Raw genomic sequence first — 24,250 nt, 5'->3', positions numbered from 1 at the left:
AACCAGCACGTCTGAAGCACTTCTGGGATCTGTCGAGCTATTTCTGCTCTTCTCCTCAGCCACAAAACATCAGAGAAGAGCCCAGAACCAAAAAGCTCGCAGTATAATCCGTTGCATCGGCTGGAGTGCTCTGGCCACGCGGGCCCCCGGCCCCCCCAAGAGCAGCTTCACTGTCACGCGGGCCCAGCAGGGCACACAGGCAGCCAAGCCCCAGCCGGCCGAACACAGTAACAGGTGAAACGTCTACCTGGAGAGATGTCTCCGTTGTTCACCAAACTGCTCTCTGACGCCTGAGAGGTTTTGTTTTTTTGGTGGCTGTCTAGAAAGTCAATATTTTTATCTGAAAAATTCTTCTCAGGGATAGGAACAAGAGACCCTGCCGGGCATGTCTGGCCTTTATCCAGCATTTGAAATCTGAATTGTTTAGCTTTATCCCAGCCAGCCAGTTTACAGCTGACTAAGTTTTGAGGAATGTCTCCTTTATTCCTGGAAAAAGAAAATGAGCCATGAATACAGATAAGATCCTGAGGCTAAAGTAATCAGCTACCATAAAACACAGAATTCAATCTGATGAGTGAGAGATGACTGTAAATACCTTTGAAAGTAAAAAGAATATTTTAGGCTGAAAAACTAAAAGATTTCCATAAAGGAAAAAATGAACAAAGTAAAGTTGGTTCTACAGAAATTCTTTAAAAAAAATTTTTTTAAATATTTATTTTTGAGAGACAGCACATGAGTCGGGGGGCAGGGGAGCAGGGGAGGGGCAGAGAGATTGGGAGACAGCGGATCTGAAATGGGCTCCACGCTGACAGCACAGAGCACGATGTGGGGCTTGAACTCATGAACCATGAGATCATAACCTGAGCCGAAGTCAGATGCTTAACCAAATGAGCCACCCAAGCGCCCCTATTCTACAGAAATTCTTAAATCACAATCTAAAACCTGTTAAATGTAACTTTATTTGAGCGCTAAACTTACTCTATCCAGATCACCATATTTTTCCTTTCTCCTTCTTTTAACGTTCCAAAATTTGTCAACCTCGTGACTTCGATGTCACCTTTGTTCTTCAGTAAAAGTGCTCCACAGAACTCGTCGGCAGTCTCTTCAAAGGCAGAGGAGTCCCTGGAGAGAGCACCCATAGAACAGCATCACTGTGGCAGGCGTCCTAAAGCACCACTCCCCCTTCTCCCCAGCACCCAGGGAACTGGGATGGGGAAGACAGCAGGAGGAACTGCATCCGGAGAGCAGAAGCTCGGCCTTTGCGCTCATCAACTGGGACTGGGCAGGCAGACTGTGGGTGTGAGTGGGGAGCACACGTGGGGCCAACGCTGTGGAATGGAGTCCAGCTCATGGAGGGAACCCACACACACAGAGCCTTGATGCCCTGTGCTGCCCCCAGCAGCCTCTTCTCTGGGCACAGGAAACCTGAGTGGGGTGACAGCACCTAAACTCTCCCAACTCTCCCAGGGCAGAAACACGGGTCTTCTCTGTCCAAGGCAGTACTCCTGGGGCTAGAACAGAGCTGGGCACACAGAGGGCATTTGTTGAACTTGTGAAGGGCGGGACATTCGTCTGTTACAAACTAGGGAAATGGGCACTGACTGCTCACTGGCTGTGAGTTCCCCGGGATCCAGCAAATTCCCTTCATCCACTGCTCACCTGCTGACCCCCCGCTCTGACCAGCGTCAGCAACGAAGCGGGGACACTTCCCTTGCCCGTGAAGATGACTATTTGAGGAGGTCAACAGTCAAGGGAGAAGCCTCATGCGATCTGTCTGCGATTAGAGGGACCCTCCCCAAGGAGAATGAGCACCCCCAGACCTACATCTGAGTCCACTGCAGCCTGGGGGCCACCTGAGGAGACTCCCCAGAAACTAACCATCCACAGCCAGGGAGCCCACTGGTGGTGCCCCTGCCCACTCAACGATGCTAGTCCACACCCACTGTGAGCCACCAAAACAGCAAATCAGTAAGCCACAGGGCATGTTAAAAAGTAAATGTTTAAAAAAACCCAGATTGGGCAATAAGAATCTAGAAGAGGAGACAAACCGTAAGTCATTCCAATGAATATATTGACCCCGAGGCCTAAGATGGCAACTGCTTTCTGTCGACGGTCAGTCGTGGACCGGTCACCATCCTACAACCCTCCTGTGCCCAGGGCAATCAGGAGCCTAGTTAAATGCAGTGTTGTTTTCAAGCATTTCTGAGCTTAAATGAAGAGCCAGGGAAGCACCTGTTTTCACGATATGGGTGTTTCCTTAAATTGGGTGGTGGCTCCAAGTGACCAGTTGCCCACTCCTGCCCCAGGGCTTTGGGCTGCTGCCTGGTGGGAGCAGGACAGAGCTAGCAGGAGGCCCAAGAGCCCAACTCAGATGCGGGCGGGCACCGCTCTCTTCTCGTGGCACCGGCCCCGGGCAGCGAGTCCTGCCTGTCTCATGCTCGCACCACTGGGTCCATCAGAGGGAGCTGACACTAGAACTCCTGTGCCTCCCAGGCCTTCTTGGGCTGTGAGAGGAGGTGAGGGCAATGCGTCTGGCTTCACTGCCCCACAGGTGGGTCTGAGTCATTCTCCAGCGGGAAGCAGGGTCCTGTGGGGCAGGGGAACGGGGGGCACTGAGCGGCCAAGGGTGACAGTGATTGCTAGACAGGGTGGGGCAAGGTTCCCACATGGCGGAGTCTCCCCACCCCACACATCTCCACAGCCTTGAGCCAGGCGGTCCATCCTCCTGAGTGTCACGTGCCATCCGTGACCCAGTGGCACTCCCCGCGGTGCTGCTCCTCACAGTCCCCACATGTGCCCCACTCCCGAGGTGCACGGACAGAGGCAGGTGCTCAGCGCAGAGCAGGACACAGGACACAAATTCCTTCCGGCATAGAACCTGCATTCTAAGTTTATCCTCTAGGAGAGGATAAACAGAGTCACTAAGGGACACGTAGAGCAAGCTCACTGGAGGTTAAGTGCCAAGGAGAGAAAGCGGGCAGAGGACAGGGCAGGAGGCAGGGCAAGGCTGCCGTTTACACTGGGAGCTCAGGGGAGGCCCCACTGTGTGTCATACACACACGTGGACAAGGTGGGAGGTTACTGGGGCCGTAGAATGAAAGAAATTCAACAATTCTAAGAACCTACTATGTTCAACACTTTAAAAAAAAACGCCAACCTGTGAAAGACGAACAAAAGATATAAGAACCCACCAGAATGTGAACACTGCCAATAAGACTAAGGGTTAAGAAGGAACCATTAACTCGAACTTCAATCAGACACAGAGACCTCTGAAAACCTTCCAGAAGATACTCTCCCTTTAACTACCCAGTTCAGGATTTGGACAGGCTATGACCTGAGGTTATTCAAGCAACTCTTAAAGTACACTTATATTGGGCCTCTCCCTTCCCAGAGAAGAAAGCCATTTCCCCATTACCGTCTTTTCACTGGGGTCATGCACAGGGCTCTCCAGACGTAGCATGACTGGCTGCTCTCCACCACCACGGCACTGACCATGTCATGTCTTCGAGGCACATATCCTTCAGCAAGTTTCAGAGAGTCCAAGGTGAAAAAGATGCTGTCGTCTATCACCCCGTTTTTCCCACAGAGGCTAGAAATGCAGACCTGTGAGCACAGCAGCAGACAGCTGTTCAGACGTGTGCGTGCCGGGGGCCTCCCTCCAAGACCAGAAACACTTGTTGAACCGAGGGGCAACACCTTCCCTGGGCCCCACTGTAGACCAAGTCCAACCTCTGGTGGGTGGGGGGGGGGGCGGGGGGGCTGGTCTCAGAGAAGCAAAGCCACGATGATTTCACGAACGTGGAAGGACCCCGGAGCCAAGGCCGAGGTAGCACGGTGGGAGCGTGTCAGGCAGCACCCTCAGCCCCAGTGTCCAGTGGCCGAGCACACCCGCTGTCACGGGCAGGCGCCAGTCCCGCACCCACCCCACTCAGTCCCAGCGGTCACACTTTCACACGCTGTGCCAACTACAGAGCTTAGAGTTTCACGGGATAAGTGAGCCAGGCGACCTCCAATTACGTCCCCGCGGAAACCAGTGCTCTCGGCAGGGAAACGGGGGCTTTTTGGCCAAGACTGAGCCTTACTTAGCTTGACTTCCCAACGCACCCAGGAGAAGCCCGGGCTGTGGAAACGCAGGAGGACGAGGGCAAGCGAGGGCCAACACCTACCCTGTCCACGCGCTTGTACCTCAGCGGCTTCACGGAGATGGCCTCGCTGATCCATGTGCCTGGCCGGATCCAGTACTCTGCCTCCACCCAGTCTCCCTTGCAGGGCTGGAAACCTGCAGGCAGGGAAACCATGGTGCTTACTCAGTAATGCTGGTAATTATCAATGTGTGCAATTCATTCTGAAGTTCTGATCCACTGAAACCAGTTCTGTCCTCTCTAACGAGCAGTTTACCAGTCTTAGTTCTCAACTAGGTTCACCCAGTTGAACGGAGCAGACGCTGTTACAAGACCAACCTTTCCGCAGCTTCACCTTCTCTTGCCTGCGAGGGCAAAGGCAGGGAAATCGGGGAGGGCTGTGGCCAGCGCGGTCACACACCTGGGCCGTACGGTCTCAGGGTCCTATCTGCTTTCAAATGGCGCCCACTGTTTCCACAAGTATTACTAACGACTGCAGCAAAACAAGCTGAGCAGCGAATTTCTTACACCTCCAGCTTCTAGGGAGGGCAGGCACATGTGTGGTTTCTCTCCTAGGTGGGCACGCCTCTGTGCCAACTCTTTCCAGAAACAGTGTGAGTCCCCTCCCCATCAGGTACACACAGAGTACTCGGTGACAAAGGGAAGTGTGCTCAGAGAGTTGAGGAGTACTCTGTGCCCTTGCCAGATCCCGGGTGTGCCAGGTAGCTGTGCTGTGGCCGCAGGATGCAAGGTGCCACTGGGCCACAACTGGCAGGGTGGGCGGGAATGTTGGGAAACTGTAGGTTCGGTGACATGACATGGCTTAACCTTCCTGAGGTAAAACACGAGTGGTCTGAACAGGTTTGATGTGATGCTTGGTGTAAAGCTACTACCGATTAGAACCTTTTTGTTATTTTGCAAGAAATACTTCTTTTAAAAATATTTCATTTTTTTAAGTAGGCTCCACCCCCAGCGTGGGGTTCAAACTCATGACCCCAAGATCAAGAGTCACACGCTCTACCGACTGAGCCAGCCAGGTGCCCCCGCGATAAATACTTTTGACAGCAATCAGTTCAGAAAACAAAAGTGCATAATTTAAAACTGACTTTGTTTCTCAAGAAACAAAGCTGGTGATCAACACCTAGAGCCCAAACATCTGCTGACATCTACTGATCAGCACGAGGGCCACGGGGGCAGCACTGGTGGGAAGAAACCAGAAGAGACAAACGTGCTGGAGCACCGGCTTCCACGTGAGGTGGTATTTTAAGAGGACACTCCCAGAAGCACAATTTAACAGACCGTAGAGACACGTTTATATGTTGTTTGATAAACCATGGCTTCGTTTATCAAATAACTGTTTAATACAAGTCTGCTAAATTTTTATTCCAAATCTCTTAGACATACGTGAAAAATGGAGCAATGTGTCAGTTGGATAAAAGTTACTTCAAAGCGAAAACAGTGAAGCAAATTCAAGTAACAGTTTGATTTTCTTTCCCCATCAGAATTATGGAATCAAAGTAAAGACTGTGGAAGATCACTCTGTCGAAGGAAAAATTTCTGACGTCACTGTGAATTCGGTTTAGAAATTCAACACTGGAGGTAACATTATTTGTTTTTATAGTACAACATGAAAACAAGTTTTGATAAAACAGTAATAAAGCACCATCACACAAACAAGATCCTGACACGTTAAAAAAGCTAACAGGCAGAAATGTACTTGGAACCATGGTGTGTCAAGTCACGCTTGCTTCCACACATGCCGCAGTGTCCAATGAGCTGGGACACGAGCTGTAGCAGTTAAGACTTAGATGCGTTCACAGACACATGAGGCAGCCAGACCATAAAACTTCTATGACAAAAGTCATCTTAACAAAACCACCAAAACCGCTGGGTCTAGCAGCCCTGGTTTGTCTGCTGCTCCACCATCCAAATTTCACAGACGTCTGAACCTTTGCAGATGCACTTTGCAAATCAACCAAACCTACGATGGTGCTCCTTTTCATGTTTTAAGTGAGACCTCTAAATTTTGGTTACGCTTTGTTCAAAATCGGTTGGGAATATTTAATCAAAGTACTGACTAAAATGTGGAACCAAAAATTTTCAGCTTTTGAAGTCTTTTGTAAGTTGCAGTTATTGAAAATACAGCTTGAGGCAGCCTGGGTGTCTTAGCCGGTTGAGCGTCCGACTCTTGATTTTGGCTGAGGTCATGGTCCTGGGGTTGTGGGATCGAGCCCTGTACTGGGCTCCGCACTGAGCGTGGAGCCTACTTAAGATTCTCTTCCCCCTCCCCCCCCCACTCGTGTTCTCTCGAAGGAAGGAAGGGAGAAAGAAAGGAAGAGAGAGAGAGAGAAAGAAAGAGAGAAAGAAAGAACGGAAGAAAGAAAAAGAAAAGAAAAGAAAAGAAAAGAAAGAAAGAAAAAAGGAAAGAAAGAAGGAAAGAAAGAAAGAAAGAAAGAAAGAAAGAAAGAAAGAAAGAAAGGAGATACAGCTTGTAAACAGGAAGACAGTGACACTGATCTGCACCAAAGCAACGGAGGAAATGAAATAATGAGACCCCAGGAGCCTGCATGGCACACGCAGATTAAAGCTGAAGTCTTATGACTGGATTCAACACTATCCCAACTTGTGTCAAAAGAGTCTTCTAGGGGCACCTGCGTGGCTCAGTTGGTTGAGCGTCCGACTTCGGCTCAGGTCATGATCTCGTGGTTTGTGGGTTTGGGCCCTGCGTTGGGCTCTGTGCTGACAGCTCGGAGCCTGGAGCTTGCTTCGGATTCTGTGTCTTCCCCTCTCTCTGCCCCTCCCTAGCTCATGCTCTGTCTCTATCAAAAATAAACATTAAAAAAAATTTTAAAAAAGAGTCTTCTAACAAAGCCCTTTACTTAAAAAAAAAAAAGTTTATTTATTTTGAGACAGAGCAAGCACACGTGGGGGGAAGGGGAAGAGACAGAGGAAAAGAAATCCCAAGCAGGCTCCTCACTGCAGCACAAAGCCTGAAACGGGGCTTGAACTCATGAACCATGAGATTATGACCTGAGCCAACATCAAGAGTTGGATGCTCAACTGACTGAGCCACCCAGGCACCCCAAAGCCCTTTACTTTTTATTGGATAAGTGGATATTCTGCGATGGAATGAATGAAATTGATGAGACCTATAAATTTACAACATCCAAATTTGGTGTAGCATTCAAAAAAATCATAGAGACAACTTATTTGATAGGTTTTAGTTTATGATAATATTTGAATACCTTTGTACTCATAAAGGCAAACAAGACAAAACAAAAAACCAGTACCTGTGAAAACATCTGGCCTGAGATAGTTATACATTTCAAAAGAAAAAACCCTGGACTTGTATCTTACATTTAGCAGAACTTGTTCTGAGCTTACTAGTATTTCCTCAATTAAAAACGTTACGGCCTACAGGGAGAGGCAATCAAAGGTTTCAGTTTCACATTCATCAACCATACAATACCACTTTGAAGAAGATTCCAGACCACTGTATACAAAAATAAAATTAAGACACTGAAAAATGCGTATTATTTTTTAGAATACCAGTGACATGGTGTTACAAACACTGAGAAACTAAGATATTATGTACCAAGAATGCAATGACTGAGTAATAAATATTAAGCTGTTTTAATGGACCCAAGTATTTTTTTTCTAAAAAGAATTTCAGGTTTTGCAATTTCCGAATTATGCTACTTTAAAGGTCCACCACTATAGTAAGATCAATCCGTTAACTGATATGCAACTATTTCAAAAATGATTTAATTTTAATTAATTTTAACACCCCTTTCTACAGCTCACCTGTGTACCAATCTTGATCCTAACTTATCTGGTCACCCTGGCTATAGCTCTGGCCACTGGAGAGGAATACAGCCATAGTCACAGCGTGAGGTGGGGGTGTGATCCTAACCTTGCTCCCCTCTCTTCTGCTGACTGGTGGGTGCTGGCTAATCCCAACCAGAAGCCAGAGGGCCAGGCTGGGCAGTCCATACTGGGCAGGCCTGGGGGCAGAAAGGGGTGGGTGCAGAAAGGCATCAGAGACGGTGTGGTTCCAAAGGATAAAGAACTCTGGCCAAGGGAGAGGGTGGGTGTCAGAGATCTGTTTCGACCCAGGAAGGAGGGGGCCAGCGACTGGGTAGAGGTTTTCAGACAGAACATTTGAGGACCTCAGGGACGTTGCAGATGAAGAGCAGTCCCTGTAGAGGCACACTGGTCACTAAAGAGCACCCTGACGCAGGGCACAGCACCCTGTATGACGTGTGTGGCATTGGGTTCTTGGGCCTAGTGAAAGATCTCAGAAAGGATCCAAGGGATTCACTCTTTATCTCACAAGTGGGTCCGTAAATCAGTCTAACGTGAAAGTAAAGAAACAACCTAATGACCCAGGCTGAGAGCTCAGGCCACACTGGTTATGTGGATATGCAGGTGCCATTGGGCTGACCAGTGCTCACCCTGGAAATAAAGAAGAAAGAAGCAGATCCATCGTACAGACTTTAGACCCACTAGGCCAGTGATTCCCACCCAGGGCCATTGTGTCCCCCAGGGGCCATGTGGCAGCCATGTCTGCAGACGTTCTGGAATGTCATAGCCGGGGGCTGGGATGGCAGTTACTTGCATCTAGTGGGCAGAGGTCAGGGATGCTGCTAAACACATTGCACAAGTCACAGGCCGGTCACCACAACCAAGTGACCAGCCTCAAATGTTACAGGACAGAGCACGACAGAGCCTGCTTTAGGCTGAGTGTTTAACTCCCTTTCTGCCTTGGCCAAAACGGTTAAGGATTCAATGGATATTCATGTGTAAAACAGCTTGAGCCCTGCTACTGATGTTAAGAATTCCTGTGAGTAGAAAATAGGGCACCTGGCTGGCTCAATGGGTAAAGAATGTGACTCTTGATCTTCAGGTTGTAAGTTCGAGCCCCATACAGAGGGCAGAGTTTACATTAAAAAAAAAAAAAAAGAAAGAAAAAGAATTCCCATGAGTGTTATTTTTGGGCCTAGATCTGAAATGTCATCCACAAAACTGGGCTGATGGCCACCACTACCCCTGTAGTCCGAGACTTCGGGGAGCCAGTGATCCTGAGACCCTACCTCCCACCTTCACTGTTCAATATTCACAGGTTCCCACCACTCCCCAGTGACACCCCTTCCTCAGTCACATCTTGTCGTCCTCCTCTGCTCAAGGTACTGTACATAACTGAACTGACTCACCCAGGTTACCTTGGAAGGTTTGGGACATCATCTGTACTTCACCTGGACCCTCCCCACAGAGCCCTTGGTCTGCTCTGCACTCAGGGAGGCTGAGCCTTCCCGTGCCCTAGAGGCACCCCAAGCCGGTCCGCCTCCTGTCCCATCACGTCACTCACGCAGTTCTCGCAGAGCAGAGAACACTGTGCTGTCGACTCCCCCTCCCACCAGAACAGATTCTACGAGCAGTGGGTCGGGAGACGGCCTTCCAACATCTGCTGAATGGCTGCCAAGAAAGAGACCGTATATTCTGACTCTCCCTTAGGGGAACAAAACACCTAGCCCAATTCTTCCTCTTCTTACCTTCAGATCAGACATTCGCATGGCAGCCTGCCTCCTGTTCTCGTAAATAAACCTGCACCTTTCCACTCAGGCGCTGCTGACCGCTGTGTCCATGCTAGCCCCAACCCAGAGGTAAGGAGCTAGCAGACAGCACATGGCCCACAAGCTCTATCATCTGGCCGTATCCAGAAAAGGTCTGCAACCTCTGCTTTGGATTCCCGTTACCTTTCTTCGTGTCATGTTTTCTCTTTCAAGAATGTTCTTCTTGCTGTCTGTGGCAGGTCATCAACAATTTGGACTCTCTCAGCTCAAGAAGACGGGAGACTGTGCTGGGAAATCCCTCCACCTATGCCTCAGGTGCCAGTCCTCGTGGTGAACTACTTCTGTACCTTCCAGCAATCGCTGCAGCATGAACCATGTCCCAGTCTGGGAGTGACTTCCTATTGGCATAGTTACGGGGACCTAGGGATTCCCTTTGGAGCTGAGCAACTGTAGGATCAGTTTTTCCAGAATTGACAGTTTCTCTGACAGAACAGAAAATTTTAAATCCCAGCCACCTAACAATTTCATTCCGGAAACTCCTAGGGTTATCAATAAAGGTCAGAGTCCTGGCTTTCACATCCGAGAAAAGCAGACAAGCAAGCTGCCTGGTGGGCTGACCTAACTGCCCTCCTGCACTGGGCTCCCTGGCAGCCAAGGTGGGAGAGAATTCCGGCTCTTCTCCATGTCTCCATGTGGGGCTGGCAGGGTGAGCAGCTGGAATTCAGCTCAAGAAGCACCTCCTCCAGGCAGCTTTTCCAGTTCCTGCCCAATTCCAAGACGTGTACAGGTCTGTCTCTCCTTGGGAGAGAGCAGGTACACAACAAATGGTTGTTGAGTCAAACTCAAAAATGGCATCAACAAATTCTTCATTTAGATATAAAAACAAAATTTGAGTTCAGCTAAAAACAAAAACCAACCCGACACATACTTGTGGAGAGGTACAAAGTTATCCCCAAGCCCTGTGTTAACCCATTTGAAGTACTGTGAGAACAACAGTCCCCTTACGTCAGGAACAATACTTCTGTGGAAAGAACAATTACCCGGAAGATCGTGACTCCATTCAACAAATGACACAAAACAAATCACAGCCGTCTATACCACCTACACCACTTGGAGCCAGTGCCTGGTGAAGCCGTTCTAGTCTAAAACCCTCGCAACAAAGCATGCTCAAATTTGACCCTTTCAATATGTATAGCCGTCTCAAATCTCAGTCATAAAATTAAAAAAAACCCCACAAAACCTAACCTTAAATTTAAGTAGAAACCCATCTGACATACCTTCACAAACACTCTCCAGAGAGAAGTACGTGGTCTGACTGATGTAGCCAGCACCTTCCATCAGCGACGTCACACAGCCAATCAGCACTCGGGGGCTGGAGTCTGACAGCCCTCTGCTGCGGTTTTTGCTGTCATCTTCCCATTTATCAGAGACAGCTTCCACCTGTAAGACAAACGAACCACTATTCAAACCGTTACGAGGACCACAAGAAAAGCAACTGCAGGCCAGTATCTCTTGGGACATAAGTATTAAAAATGCTCCATCAAATACCAGCAAACCAAATATGGCAGTGTTTTAAAAGGGTTACACACCACACTCAAGGCAGGTTTATTCAGAATGCAAAGACAGTTCAACATACCAGTCAATAGAATACACCTCACACTGGGTAGGCATTTGACAAAACAACATCCTCTCATGAGAGAACACTCACACCAGGAACGTAAGGAGACTTCCTCAACATGATAAAGCCCATGTATGAAAAACCCACAACTAGCATCACACTCAATGATGGTAAGACTAAAAGCTTTTTCCCTAGGATAAGGAACTAGGCAAGGATTTTGCTACCTCTGTTTAAAAAAAGTGTTGAACGATATTTAGTCTTCCAATCCATGAGCACGGAATGTTTTTCCATTTCTTTGTATCTTCTTCAATTTCCTTCATAAGCTTTCTATAGTTTTCAGCATACAGATCTTTTACATCTTTGGTTAGGTTTATTCCTAGGTATTTTATGATTCTTGGTGCAATTGTGAATGGGATCAGTTTCTTTATTTCTTTCTGTCGCTTCATTATTGGTGTATACAAATGCAACCCAAAGCAATCTACACATTCAATGCAATCCCAATCAAAATTGCACCAGCATTCTTCTCAAAGCTAGAACAAACAATCCTAAAATTTGTATGGAACCACAAAAGACCCCGAACAGCCAAAGTAATTTTGAAGAAGAAAACCAAAGCAGGAGGCATCACAATCCCAGACTTTAGCCTCTACTATAAAGCTGTAATCATCAAGACAGCATGGTATTGGCACAAAAACAGACACATAGACCAATGGAATAGAATAGGGACCCCAGAACTGGACCCACAAATGTATGGCCAACTAATCTTTGACAAAGCAGGAAAGAATATCCAATGGAAAAAAGACAGTCTCTTTGGCAAATGGTGGGAGAACTGGACAGCAGCATGCAAAAGGATGAAACTAGACCACTTTCTTACATCATACACAAAAATAAACTCCAAATGGATGAAAGACCTGAATGTGAGACAGGAAACCATCAAAACCCCAGAGGAGAAAGCAGGAAAAAACCTCTTTGACCTCAGTGCAGCAATTTCTTACTCAACACCTCTCCAAAGGCAAGGGAATTAAAAGCAAAAATGAACTATTGGGACCTCATCAAGATAAAAAGCTTCTGCACTGCAAGGGAAACAGTCAAAAAAACTAAAAGGCAACTGACGGAATGAGAAAAGATATTTGCAGATGGCATATCAGATAAAGGGCTACAAAAATCAGTTGTATCTGGGGGCGCCTGGGTGGCGCAGTCGGTCAAGCGTCCGACTTCAGCCAGGTCACGATCTCGCGGTCCGTGAGTTCGAGCCCCGCGTCGGGCTCTGGGCTGATGGCTCGGAGCCTGGAGCCTGCTTCCGATTCTGTGTCTCCCTCTCTCTCTGCCCCTCCCCCGTTCATGCTCTGTCTCTCTCTGTCCCAAAAATAAATAAACGTTGAAAAAAAGAATTAAAAAAAAAATCAGTTGTATCTGTATGCATTTGCAATGATCATTCCAAAAAAGGAAATTAAGAAAACAATTCCATGGGGCACCTGGGTGGCTCAGTCAGTTAAGTGTCCAACTTTGGCTCAGGTCATGATATCATGGTTTTGAGTTCGAGCCCCGTGTCAGGCTCTGCATTGGCAGCACAGAGCCTGCTTGGGATTCTCTCTTTCCCCCCCTTCTCTCTTCACCCCTCCCACATGCACGTGTGCTCTCTCTCTCTCAAAATAAATAAACTTAAAAAAGAGAAAACAATTCCATTTGCAATACCATCAAAAAGAGTAAAACACTTAGAAATAAAGTTGACCAGGGGCACCTGAGTGGCTCAGCTGGTTAAGTGTCTGACTTCGGTTCAGGTCATGATCTCAATTTGTGAGTTCGAGCCCCACGTCGGGCCCTTATGCTGACAGCTCAGAGCCTGGAGCCTGCTTCAGATTCTGTGTCTCCCTCTCTCTCTGCCCTTCCCCCCTCACACTCTGTCTCTCTGTCTCTTGTCTCTCTCAAAAATAAATAAACATTAAAAAAAAAAAGCAAAGGCAATTAAAAAAAGGATAAATTGGATTTCACCAAAATTTAAAACCTCTGTGTACTGAAGGACACTATCAAGAAATACTGGAAAACTAACCCACAGAATATGAAAAATATTTTGTAAATCACATATCTGTTAAGAGATTAACATCCAGAATATGTAAATTCTTTTTTTTTTTAATTTTTTTTTTTTTTTTTTTTTTGTATTTGAAAGAGAGAGAGCACGTGTGCGTGAGCAGAGGAGGGGCAGAGAGAGAGGGAGACACAGAATCTGAAACAGGCTTCAGGCTCTGAGCTGTCAGCACAGACCCTGATGCGGGGCTTGAACTCACGAATTGTGAGATCAGGACCTGAACCGAAGTCGGCCGCTTAACTGACTGAGCCACCCAGGAACCCCTGTAAAGAACTTCTCTAACTGAACAAGAAAATAGACAAGACAATTAAAATATGGTTAAAGGACTTAAATAAACATTTCTCGAAAGATGACAGATAAATGGCCAATAAGCATATGAAAAGATGTTCAACATCAATGACTATTAGGGAAAGGTAAGTCAAAACCACAACAAGATACCACTTCGTATCCAGTAGGGTGGCTACTGTCAAAAGAACGTAAAGTAACTGTAATCCCTGTGCGTTACTGGGGGGAATATAAAATGGTGTCTCTGCCACGGAAAGTTTACGGTTTCCTCAAAAAGCTAAACACAAAATTACCATATGACTCTGCAATTCCACTCCAAGGTATATACCCAAAAGAGAACAAGGACTCTAAGACACCTGTTCACAGCAGCACTATTCAGAATAACCAAAAGGTAGAAACATCCCAAGGGTTCATCAACAGGTGGGTGTACAGGGGCGCCTGGGTGGCTCAGTCGGTTGAGCGTCCGACTTTGGCTCAGGTCGTGATCTCACGGTTCATGAGTTCAAGCCCCGCGTCGGGCTCTGTGCTGACAGCTCGGAGCCTGGAGCCTGCTTCAGATTCTGTGTCTCCCTCTCTCTGCCCCTCCCCTGCTCATGCTCTGTCTCTCTCAAAAATAAATAAATATCTGGGGCGCCTGGGTGGCGCAGTCGGTCAAGCGTCCGACTTCAGCCAGGTCACGATCTCGCGGTCCGTGAGTTCGAGCCCCGCGTCAGGCTCTGGGCTGATGGCTCAGAGCCTGGAGCCTGTTTCCGATTCTGTGTCTCCCTCTCTCTCTGCCCCTCCCCCATTCATGCTCTGTCTCTCTCTGTCCCAAAAATAAATAAACGTTGAAAAAAAAAATTTAAAAAAAAAATAAATAAATATCATAAAATTAAAATACAACAGATGAGTGTACAAAGTGTAGTCTATACACACAATGGAATATTATCCAACCATCAAAAGTAATGAAATTCTGATACATGTTACATGGATAAACCTTGAAAATATTCTGCAAAGTTTGATAATGCAAACACAAACGGGCAACAATCACATGCTTCCACTGAGATACTAGAAGTGTCAAATTCAGAGACAGGAAGTAGAATAGCAAATTCTTGTTTTAGGGATGATGAAAAAGTTGTGAAAATGGTGGTAACGGGTGCACAACATGAATGTTCTTAGTGTCACTGGACTGTACACCTACAGATGATTAAAATGGTAAATGTATGTACATTTTACCACAATAAAACCTACATAAAAATATGCAAAGAAATTGCACATCCTTCATGAAATCAGTCAATACTACCTAACATTGGTAAATCAAGCAAAGGTGTAAGCATATTGTTCCAGTGAATCAGGAATCTACTGATGAGCTAAGAACAGAAACCAAGAAAAGACATTTCCCCAGAGAAGACATCCGGATGGCCAACAGACACTTGAAAAGATGCTCAACATCACTCATCGTCAGGGAAATACAAATCAAAACCATGAGACACCACCTCACACCTATCAGAACGGCTAAAATCAACAACACAAGAAACAAAAGGTGTTGGTGAGGCTGTGGAGAAACGGGAACCCTTCTTGCAGTTGGTCGGAATGGAAACTGGTGCAGCCACCGTAGAAGATGGTGTGAAGGTTCCTCGAAAAGTTAAAAACAGAATTACCCTATGATCCAGGAATCACACTACTGGGTATTTACCCCCAAAACACAAATACCCTAATTTAAAGGGATACACGTATCCCCCAGCTTTATAGCAGCATTAGCTACAAGAGCCAAAACATGGAAGGAGCTCAAGTGTCCACCGACCGATGAACGCGTAAAGAAGATGTAGTAAATACATAGAGCGAAAATTTACTCAGCCATAAAAAAAATGAAATCTTGTCATTCGCAACAACATGGGTAAAGATACGGCATCACGGTAAATAAAAGAAGTCACCTAGGAAAAGACATACAATATGATTTCACTCATATGCAGAATTTAAAACACAAAACAGATGAGCTAAGGGGGAAAAAAGGAGAGACAAACCAAAATATAAGACTCATAACCATACCAAAAAAACTGATGGTTACCAGATGGGAGGTGGGTGGGTGGGGGATAGGTGAAATAGGTGATGGGAATCAAAGTTTAAAAAATTAAATAAAAATGAAAATGACACTTGAATCCTAGTAGTGTCTCTGCTAAAGGTACAGCAAGCCAAGGATGGGGAGTGGGAGAAATGAAGACTGGACAGGCTGATGAGGTGAGATCACGCTTGAAAAAGAAGCTATGCAGAAAATTCTGCCCAGAGAAAAAGTTCCTGTTTTAAAAGCTTAAGGCAGATTGTGGTAACAGTTGCAAAACTCTCTGAATATATTAAAACCCCGAATTGTACACTTTAAATGGGTGAACTGTACAATATTAGTTACCTCTCAAAACTCTTACCAAAAAGAAAACTCTAATTTCCCCATATAGAAACTTTAATATAAAAAAGCTGAACCCAACAAAAAAGGGATAAAGAACATAAAAAATAACTCATGGGAAAAATGTAAAAAATTAATCTGCTTTAAGGCTTAAATTCAAGTTAAATTTATGAGGTCACTTTTCACTTATTATTAGAGAGGCAAAGATTTCAGAGACTGATAATATACACATCCTTGACAACTCTGAATAACAAGCAGTCTCTTTCAGCTCCTGTGAGTATAAATTAATTTGTATATTACTGGACGATAATCTGATAACCACTGAAATGTTGGGTGTGTATATCCTTTGACTTAACAATTCCACTTCTAAACATTATAGCACAAAAATACCATTTTTAAATGGAAAAAAAAATGAACAAAAGAATCCACTAATTATATTTGCTAACTGGATAACAAAGGCTCTACTCTTTCTACCATCTTGGAGCCTGTGGAGGTCTGCTGGGAACAGGACTCTGAAAGTGACAAATACGTCTGGAAAGCTGTGGTCCAAAGTCATTTTTGCTGGCTGCAGCGGGGTCTCTGGAACCAGAGAGAGCACACAGCTCTTCTTAAAAGTGAAGGTGTTTATGCTCCAGATGAAACTGATTTCTATTTAGGCAAGAGATATGCTTACATGTACAAGGCAAAGAACAATACAGTGACTCCTGGTGGCAAATCAAACAAGACCAGATAGAGTAATCTGGTGAAAAGTTATGCTCATGCTCATGGAATCAGCGGCATGGTTCTTGCCAAATTCTGAAGCAACCTTCCTGCTAAAGCCACTGGGCACAGAATCCATGGGATGCTGTACCCCTTGAGGATTTAAAATAACTGGAAAGTAAATAAATACAGGTGTAGGTTTGTTCTCTTGTATTTAGAAAAAAGGGTCCAATGATTCTTTTTTTTAAAAAAACTTATTTTTAAGTAATCTCTACACCCAATGTAGGACATTTTCAAACCCACAACTCTGAGATCAAGAGTTGCACTCTCAGGGACTTCAACACCCCACTTACCGCAACGTATAGATCATCTAAACAGAAAATCAACAATGAAACAATGGCTTTAAATGATACACTGACCAGATGGACTTAACAGATATATTTAGAACATTTCATCCTAAAGCAGAATACACATTCTTCTCCAGTGCACATGGAACGTTCTCCAAAATAGATCACATACTGGGACACAAATCAGCCCTCAACGAGTACAAAAAGATCAAAATCATACCATGCATATTTTCAGACCACAATGCTATGAAACTCAAAATCAACGACAAGAAAAAATGTAGAAAGATAAATACTTGGAGACTGAAGACCATCCTACTAAAGAATGAATGGGCTAACCAAAAAGTTAAAGAGAAAATTAAAAAGTACATAGAAACCAATGAAAACGATAACACCACAGCCCCAAACCTCCAGGATGCAGCAAAGGTGGTCATATGAGGGAAGTATATAGCAATCCAGGCCTTCCTAAGGAAGGAAGAAAGGTCAGATACACAACCTAACCTTAAGTCTTAAAGAGCTGGAAAAAGGGGTGCCCGGGTAGCTCAGCCGGTTAAGCATCCGACTTTGGCTCAGGTCATGATCTCACAGTTAGTGAGTTCGAGCCCCACATCAGGCTCTGTGCTGACAGCTTAGAGCCTGGAGCCTACTTCGGACTCTGTGTCTCCCTCTCTCTCTGCTACTCCTCTGCTCACACTGTCTCTCTCTCTCTCCTCCAAAAATAAATAAAAAATAAAAAACACATTAAAAAAAAAAAAAGAGCTGGAAAAAGAACAGCAAATAAAACCCCAAACCAGCAGAAGACAGGAAATAATAAGGGTCAGAGCAGAAATCAATGCTATCTAAACCAAAAAAAAACCAAAACAACAACAAAACAAAACAAAACAAAACCAGTAGAACAGATCAATGAAACCAGAAGCTGGTTCTTTGAAAGAATCAACAAAATTGATAAACCACTAGCCAGGTTGATCAGAAAGGAAAAGGACCCAAATAAAATCAAGAACGAAAGAGGAGAGATCACATCAACACGGCAGAAATACAAACAAAGTAAGAGAATATTACGAAGAATTTTATGCCAACAAAATAGGCAATCTGGAAGAAATGGACAAATTCCTACAAACATATAAACCACTGAAACAGGAAGAAATAGAAAATTTGAACAGACCCACAACCAGTAAAGAAATTGAATTAGTAATAAAAAATGTCCCAAAAAACAAGGGTCCAGGGCCGGATGCCTTTCCAGGGGAATTCTACCAAACATTTAAAGAAGAGTTAACACCTATTCTCTTGAAGCTGTTGCAAAAAACAGAAACGGAAGGAAAACTTTCAAACTCTTTCTATGAAGCCAACATTACCTTGATTCCCTAAAAGGACACCTAAAAAAGGAGAACCATAGACCAATTTCCCTGATGAACATGGATGCAAAAATCCTCAACAAAATACTAGCCAACTGGATCAAATAATACATTAAAAAAATTATTCACCAGGATCAAGTGGGATTTATACCTGGGATGCAGGGCTGGTTCATCACATCAATAAAAGAAAGGACAAGAACCACGTGATACTCTCAATAGGTGCAGAGAAAGCATTCGACAAAATACAGCATCCTTTCTTGATAAAAACCCTCAAGAAAGTAAGAACAGAAGGATCATACCTCAAGATCATAAAAGCCATATATGAAAGACCCACCGCTAATATCCTCAATGGAGAAAAACTGAGAGCTTTCCCCCTAAGGTCAGGAACAAGACAGGGATGTCCACTCTCGCCACCGTTATTCAACATGGTATTGGAAGCCTTAGCCTCAGCAATCAGACAACACAAAGAAATAAAAGGCATCCAAATTGGCCAGGAGGGGGTCAGACTTTCACTCTTCACAGATGACATAATACTCTATATGGAAAACCCAAAAAATTCCACCAATAAACTGCTAGAAGTAATCAACGAATTCAGCAAAGTCACAAAATATAAAATCAATGCACAAAAATCAGTTGCATTCCTATACACCAATAATGAAGCAATAGAAAGACAAATCAAGGAACTGATCCCATTTATAATTGTACTAAAACCCATAAAATACCTAAGAATAAATCCAACCAAAGAAGTGAAAAATCTACACACTGAAAACTATAGAAAACTTACGAAAGAAATTGAAAAAGACACAAAAAATGGAAAAATATTCCAAGCTCCTGGATAGGAAGAACAAATATAGTTAAAATGTCAATGCTACCCAAAACAATCTACATATCAAAATAACACATTCCTCACAGAACTAGAACAAACAATCCTAAATTTGTATGGAACCACAAAAGACCCCAATTAGCCAAAGCAATCTTGAAAAAGAAAACCAAAGCAGGAGGCATCACAATCCCAGACTTCAAGCTATACTACAAAGCTGTAATCATCAAGACAGTATGGTACTGGCACAAAAACAGATACTCAGATCAATGGAACAGAATAGAGAACCCAGAAATGGACCCAGAAACGTGTGACCACCTAATCTTTGACAAAGCAGGAAAGAATATCCAATGAAATAAAGACAGTCTCTTCAGCAAATAGTGCTGGGAAAACAGGACAGCGATAGGCAGAAAAATGAACCTGGACCACTTTCTTACACCAGACACAAAAATAAACTCAAAATGGATGAAAGACCTCAATGTAAGACAGAAAGCCATCAAAATCCTCAAGGAGAAAGAGGGCAAAAACCTCTTTGACGTTGACCGCAGCAACTTCTTACTCAACACGTCTCCAGAGGCAAGGGAAACCAAAGCAAAAATGAACTATTGGGACCTCATCAAAATAAAAGCTTCTGCACAGAGAAGGAAACAATCAGCAAAACTAAAAGGCAACCACTGGAATGGGAAAAGATATGTGCAAATGACATATCAGATAAAGAGTTAGTATCCAAAATCTATAAAGAACTTATCAAACCCAACACCCAAAAAACAAATCCAGTGATGAAATGGGAAAAAGACACTTCTCCAAAGACATCCAGATGGCCAACCGACTCACGAAAAAAATGCTCAACGTCACTCATCATCAGGGAAATACAAATCAAAACCACAATGAGATACCACCTCACACCTCAGAATGGCTAACATTAACAACTCAGGCAACAACAGATGTCCGGGAGGATGCGGAGAAAGAGATCTCTTTTGCGCTGCTGGTGGGAATGCAAACTGGTGCAGCCACTCTGGAACACAGCATGGAGGTTCTCAAAAAATTAAAAATAGAACTAGCCTATGACCCAGCAATTACACTACTAGGTATTTACCAAAGGGATCCAGGTATGCTGTTTTGAAGGGGCAGATGCACCCCAATGTTTATTGCACCGCTACCAACAATAGCCAAAGTGTGGAAAGAGCCCAAATGTCCATTGATGGATGAATGGATAGAGAAAATGTGGTATATATATACAATGGAATATTGGCAATAAAAAAGAACGAAATCTTGCCATTTGTAACTACAAGGATGGAACCAGAGGATATTATGCTAAGCGAAATTAGTCAAAGGAAGACAAATATCATGTGACTTCACTCATATGAAGACTTTAAGATACAAAACAGATGAACATAAGGGAAGGGAAGCAAAATATAAAAACAAAACATAAGAGACTCAAATACAGAGAACAAACAGAGGTTGCTGGAGGGGTTGTGGGGGGGTGGGCTAAATAGGTAAGGGGCTTAAGGAATCTACTCCTGAAATCACATGCTAACTTGGATGTACATTATAAAAAATATGTAAATTATAGAAAGTAACAACAACAACAAAAAGAGTTGCACTCTCCACTGACCGAACCAGCCAGGTACCCTAATGATTAACATTTTTAACAAATTTTTAAAAGACTATAAGAAATACTCATGTTGGGGCCCCTGGGTAGCTCAGTTGGGTGTCCGACTCTTGATAACTGGCTCAGGTCACGATCTCACGGTTTGTGGGATTGAGCCCTGAATCTGGCTCTGTACTAATAATGGTGCAGAGCCCACCTGGGATTCATTCTCTCTTTCTTTCTGCCCCTCCCTCACTTGTGCATGCGCGTGCACGCTCTCTCAAAATAAATAAGCATTAAAAAAAGAAATAGAAATGTTAAGTGTTCTTTTCCAGAGCATAAAGTTACCGACGAGCTTTACTTCCTAAATTACAAATTTCTGTAGTCTGAATAACATATGATGACCACCGTTGGTTTTTTAAGGCAGAAATCATTATAAAAACAAAAGCAGCCCCAAGAAGGTACATTCCACTCCCTGTCTCTCCCACGTTGTCTGTAAGAGGTTAACTAAACAGAAGGATGGATGGGCACCTGGGTGGCTCAGTTGATTAAGCATCTGACTTTGGCTCAGGTAATGATTGTTCGGGGATTGGAGCCCTGTGTCAGGCTCTGTGTGGAAGCTCAGAGCTGAAGCCTGTTTCGGAATCTATCTCCCTCTCTCTGCCCCTCCCCCCTTGCGCTCTGTCTCTGTCTCAAAAATAAATAAACACGAAAAGTTTTTTTAATTGAAAAAAAAAAAAAAAAGGATGGAAACATAAAGCCCCATGGTGAAGAGAGACTTCACAAACAACTCGGGCCTTACCCTAATTGCTTTCAGTCCACTCGACACTTTATCTTCTTGCACAAGTGCAATAACTTCCTGTCCAACATTCAGAAGCACTTTGCTAGTCACAGCCTCACTGGAGAAGTAGATCAAATCATCAATCATGCCATAATCGCCGCAGTACCTTGTCACGACACCCTGGACGGTTTTCAGCTTGGCGTCACCTGAGATGCATAAACAAAGACGTTACAAGGCCCATGAGTAAAGCAAGCCCACCCTATAATTAAGCCCCACCAGAGAAAGGTGGAGGACAGGCTCATCCAGGGAGTTTGGAACCCTCTGCAGTGGCGGGGGGGGGGGGGGGGGGGGGGGGGGTAGTCTTCAGAAAGCAGGGTGTTTGAGGTAGACTGCCCAAGTTCCTCTGAGGGGTGTCACAGGCAGCAGACTCAGTGGGGGGAGCTCAGACTCGAGAGCCACACCACCTGGGTTTGAATCCCAGCTCTCCTGCTGCCACTTTATCTCTGGGCCAGGTCCTTCCCCATTAGCCGTGCTGGGCCTCTTCCCAATTGCAAAGTGGAGGCAGTTACAGTCTCCACCCAAGACAGCTGTCTGGGTGGCGGTGGCGAGCGGTCCAGGGCACAGATTTCTGAGCGGCCGGCCCAGGTTATAAAGCACCACTGTCCCACGCTGGCGTCTGGAGAACCATCGCCCTGTGCTGGGATGACCACCCTCCCGCCTCTCCAATCCCGCCGGCAACGGCGTTAGCAGATTCTGTGTCCCCTCCGCAAACGAGGTGCTCCAGGAGATTCCGGGCTTGGGGTGAAGTCTGGCCCAGAGACAGGGCACGCGCCCGTCCACGCGGCGCGCCTCCCCACCACCGCCAGCAAGCCCGGCGCGGGAGCTCCGGCCGAGGTTCCCAGCCCGGATTTAACCGGCAGGCCCCGGGCTGATTGAAGGGACTGGCTCCAGGTTATAGAGGGCGATGCGGGCGTCAGCAGGTCTGCGTACGTACGTACGGCTCGCAGTGCGCTGCCCTCAACTCCTAACGCGCCGGCTGCGGCTTCGGGCCCTTCTCAGGAGGACGTCACGTCTTCAGAGGCCAGAGAAAGCGACTGCACAATCGGCACCCTGAGTCCAGTCAGCTCAAGGTCACCAGGTACCAGAGTCCCAACACAGTCCAGACCGGACCAAGAGAGCCTCAAAGGCCTCGAGAGGAAAGGCAGGACAACATAGGACTGCGAAAGGACAACCTGGGACAGCTCGGGCTGCACTTTTCAGAGCTTTCCAAACACGCAACCGGAAGTGCCGGTGACGACAGAAACGAGAAAGCCCGCCGCGCTTAACACTTCAAAGCGGAAACAAGAAGGACCCGGAGGCGGCGCAAACCCAAAGGAAGACCAACGCCCTAAATCACAGTCCACACGAGGCCTTGCTCAGCTACGGTCACACCTTCGCTTTGACCTCAAAGGGCGAACGATAGGCGGCAGCATCTCTCAGAGCGCGCTCACGATGCACAGCGGCTCGCGGCTGGAAACTCCATCAGGGACCCCGGGACCACAACCTCACGACCTCCGGCTCTTGTCCCCCTCCTCCCACTTCCCAATAGCCCTGCATTCTGTTTGGCCTCAGGCTCCGGCAGCTCGAGCAACACACCCCGGGGCACCCAGGCCCCGGGCCCTACCCCCAGGCACCTTCCGCGAGCTCGGGCCCCGGCTGCCCGGCCTCTTCCCCCTCCGAGCCGTCCGCCCTCCTCCAGAAGAACGCCACCAGCTTGGCCGCGAGGCGCAGCATGGCCCTGCCACCTCTGCAGGTGTCCTCACGCGGGCAAGTGGTCCGCTGCCCAGGACCAATGGACTTGTCGCGCCTGCGCCTGCGCACCCGCTCTCTCGCTCCCTCCACCCCCGCTTTGAGACTTCGGCCAATGGGCTCTCTCCGCCCGCGCCTGCGCAGACGCCCGCCGTCTCGGCCAATGGGGTTGCTGCGTGCGCCACGACCGTTAGCAGTCGGTGGTTGGCCGTTGGCGACCGTTGACACGCGGCTCAGCTAGGCGAGGTGCCAGGTGGGCGAGAGGGCCACGCGCTGCTGCGCGGTGGGCGGGGCCTCTTGCGTGCGCGCGGCCTACGTGCCCTTCCGCCTCCCTTCAGCGCGCACCTGAAGAGGAGCCGCGAGGAGGTTCTGTTTCCGACCTTCTGGAGTCCGTCGTGCGCCGCCGGTGGATTTTTCTCGAATGCTGGTGGCCGCGCCCTTCTCCAGTCCGGGGCTGTTGGTAGGAGCCGGTGTCCCTGACTCTGCCGCGCCGACCGCCCCCTGCGCCTCCGGGCCAGAGGTTCCCCGACTTCATCCGTCTCTTCAGAAAGCGTGCGTCTCGGTGTCGGTGCGAACTGTTATTATTTCCTGCCTTTTGTCTTTTTTCTCATTTAATTTGTGTTTTTCTAACGTCTTGAGGTGACACGGAGTTCTGGAACTTTCTTTTGCTCAAACCTAGGCATTTCAGGCCGTAGGCGTGTCTCAGCTCGAATTCGGCCGCATCCTCCAGAATGTGACCCGTAGTTTTGTTTGGCTTCTCGCTGCCTTTGTGGGTGTTGCTTCGAGTCCTGGGGCTTCCTTGTCTGCAGGAGCAGTGG

General features: G+C 46.4%; 1 protein-coding gene across 3 annotated transcripts in view; it reads right to left on the bottom strand.

The window, feature by feature from the left end:
* Positions 1 to 23,497, bottom strand: part of MOV10L1 (Mov10 like RISC complex RNA helicase 1) — a 72,450-nt gene extending 48,953 nt beyond the window's left edge. For 2 of the 3 annotated variants that reach the window (XM_047868320.1, XM_047868322.1), the window contains exons 1-7: positions 23,318 to 23,497; positions 21,666 to 21,850; positions 10,972 to 11,134; positions 4,167 to 4,279; positions 3,416 to 3,603; positions 979 to 1,122; positions 248 to 486 (exon numbers count right to left, since the gene is read on the bottom strand). In XM_047868320.1, the coding sequence (XP_047724276.1) occupies positions 248 to 486; positions 979 to 1,122; positions 3,416 to 3,603; positions 4,167 to 4,279; positions 10,972 to 11,134; positions 21,666 to 21,850; positions 23,318 to 23,417 (1,132 nt within the window). In that variant the 5' untranslated portion in view covers positions 23,418 to 23,497. Of the gene's footprint in view, positions 1 to 247; positions 487 to 978; positions 1,123 to 3,415; positions 3,604 to 4,166; positions 4,280 to 10,971; positions 11,135 to 21,665; positions 21,851 to 22,642; positions 23,126 to 23,317 lie in introns of those variants that run through there. The other variant, XM_047868321.1, reaches the window with a different exon arrangement.
* Positions 23,498 to 24,250: the final 753 nt, after the last annotated feature.

This window comes from Prionailurus viverrinus, chromosome B4, assembly GCF_022837055.1.
Source record: "Prionailurus viverrinus isolate Anna chromosome B4, UM_Priviv_1.0, whole genome shotgun sequence".
NCBI classification, from domain to species: Eukaryota; Metazoa; Chordata; class Mammalia; order Carnivora; family Felidae; genus Prionailurus; species Prionailurus viverrinus.
Note: the sequence above shows the minus strand (reverse complement) of the source record. Positions and strands in the feature narration are given on the sequence as shown.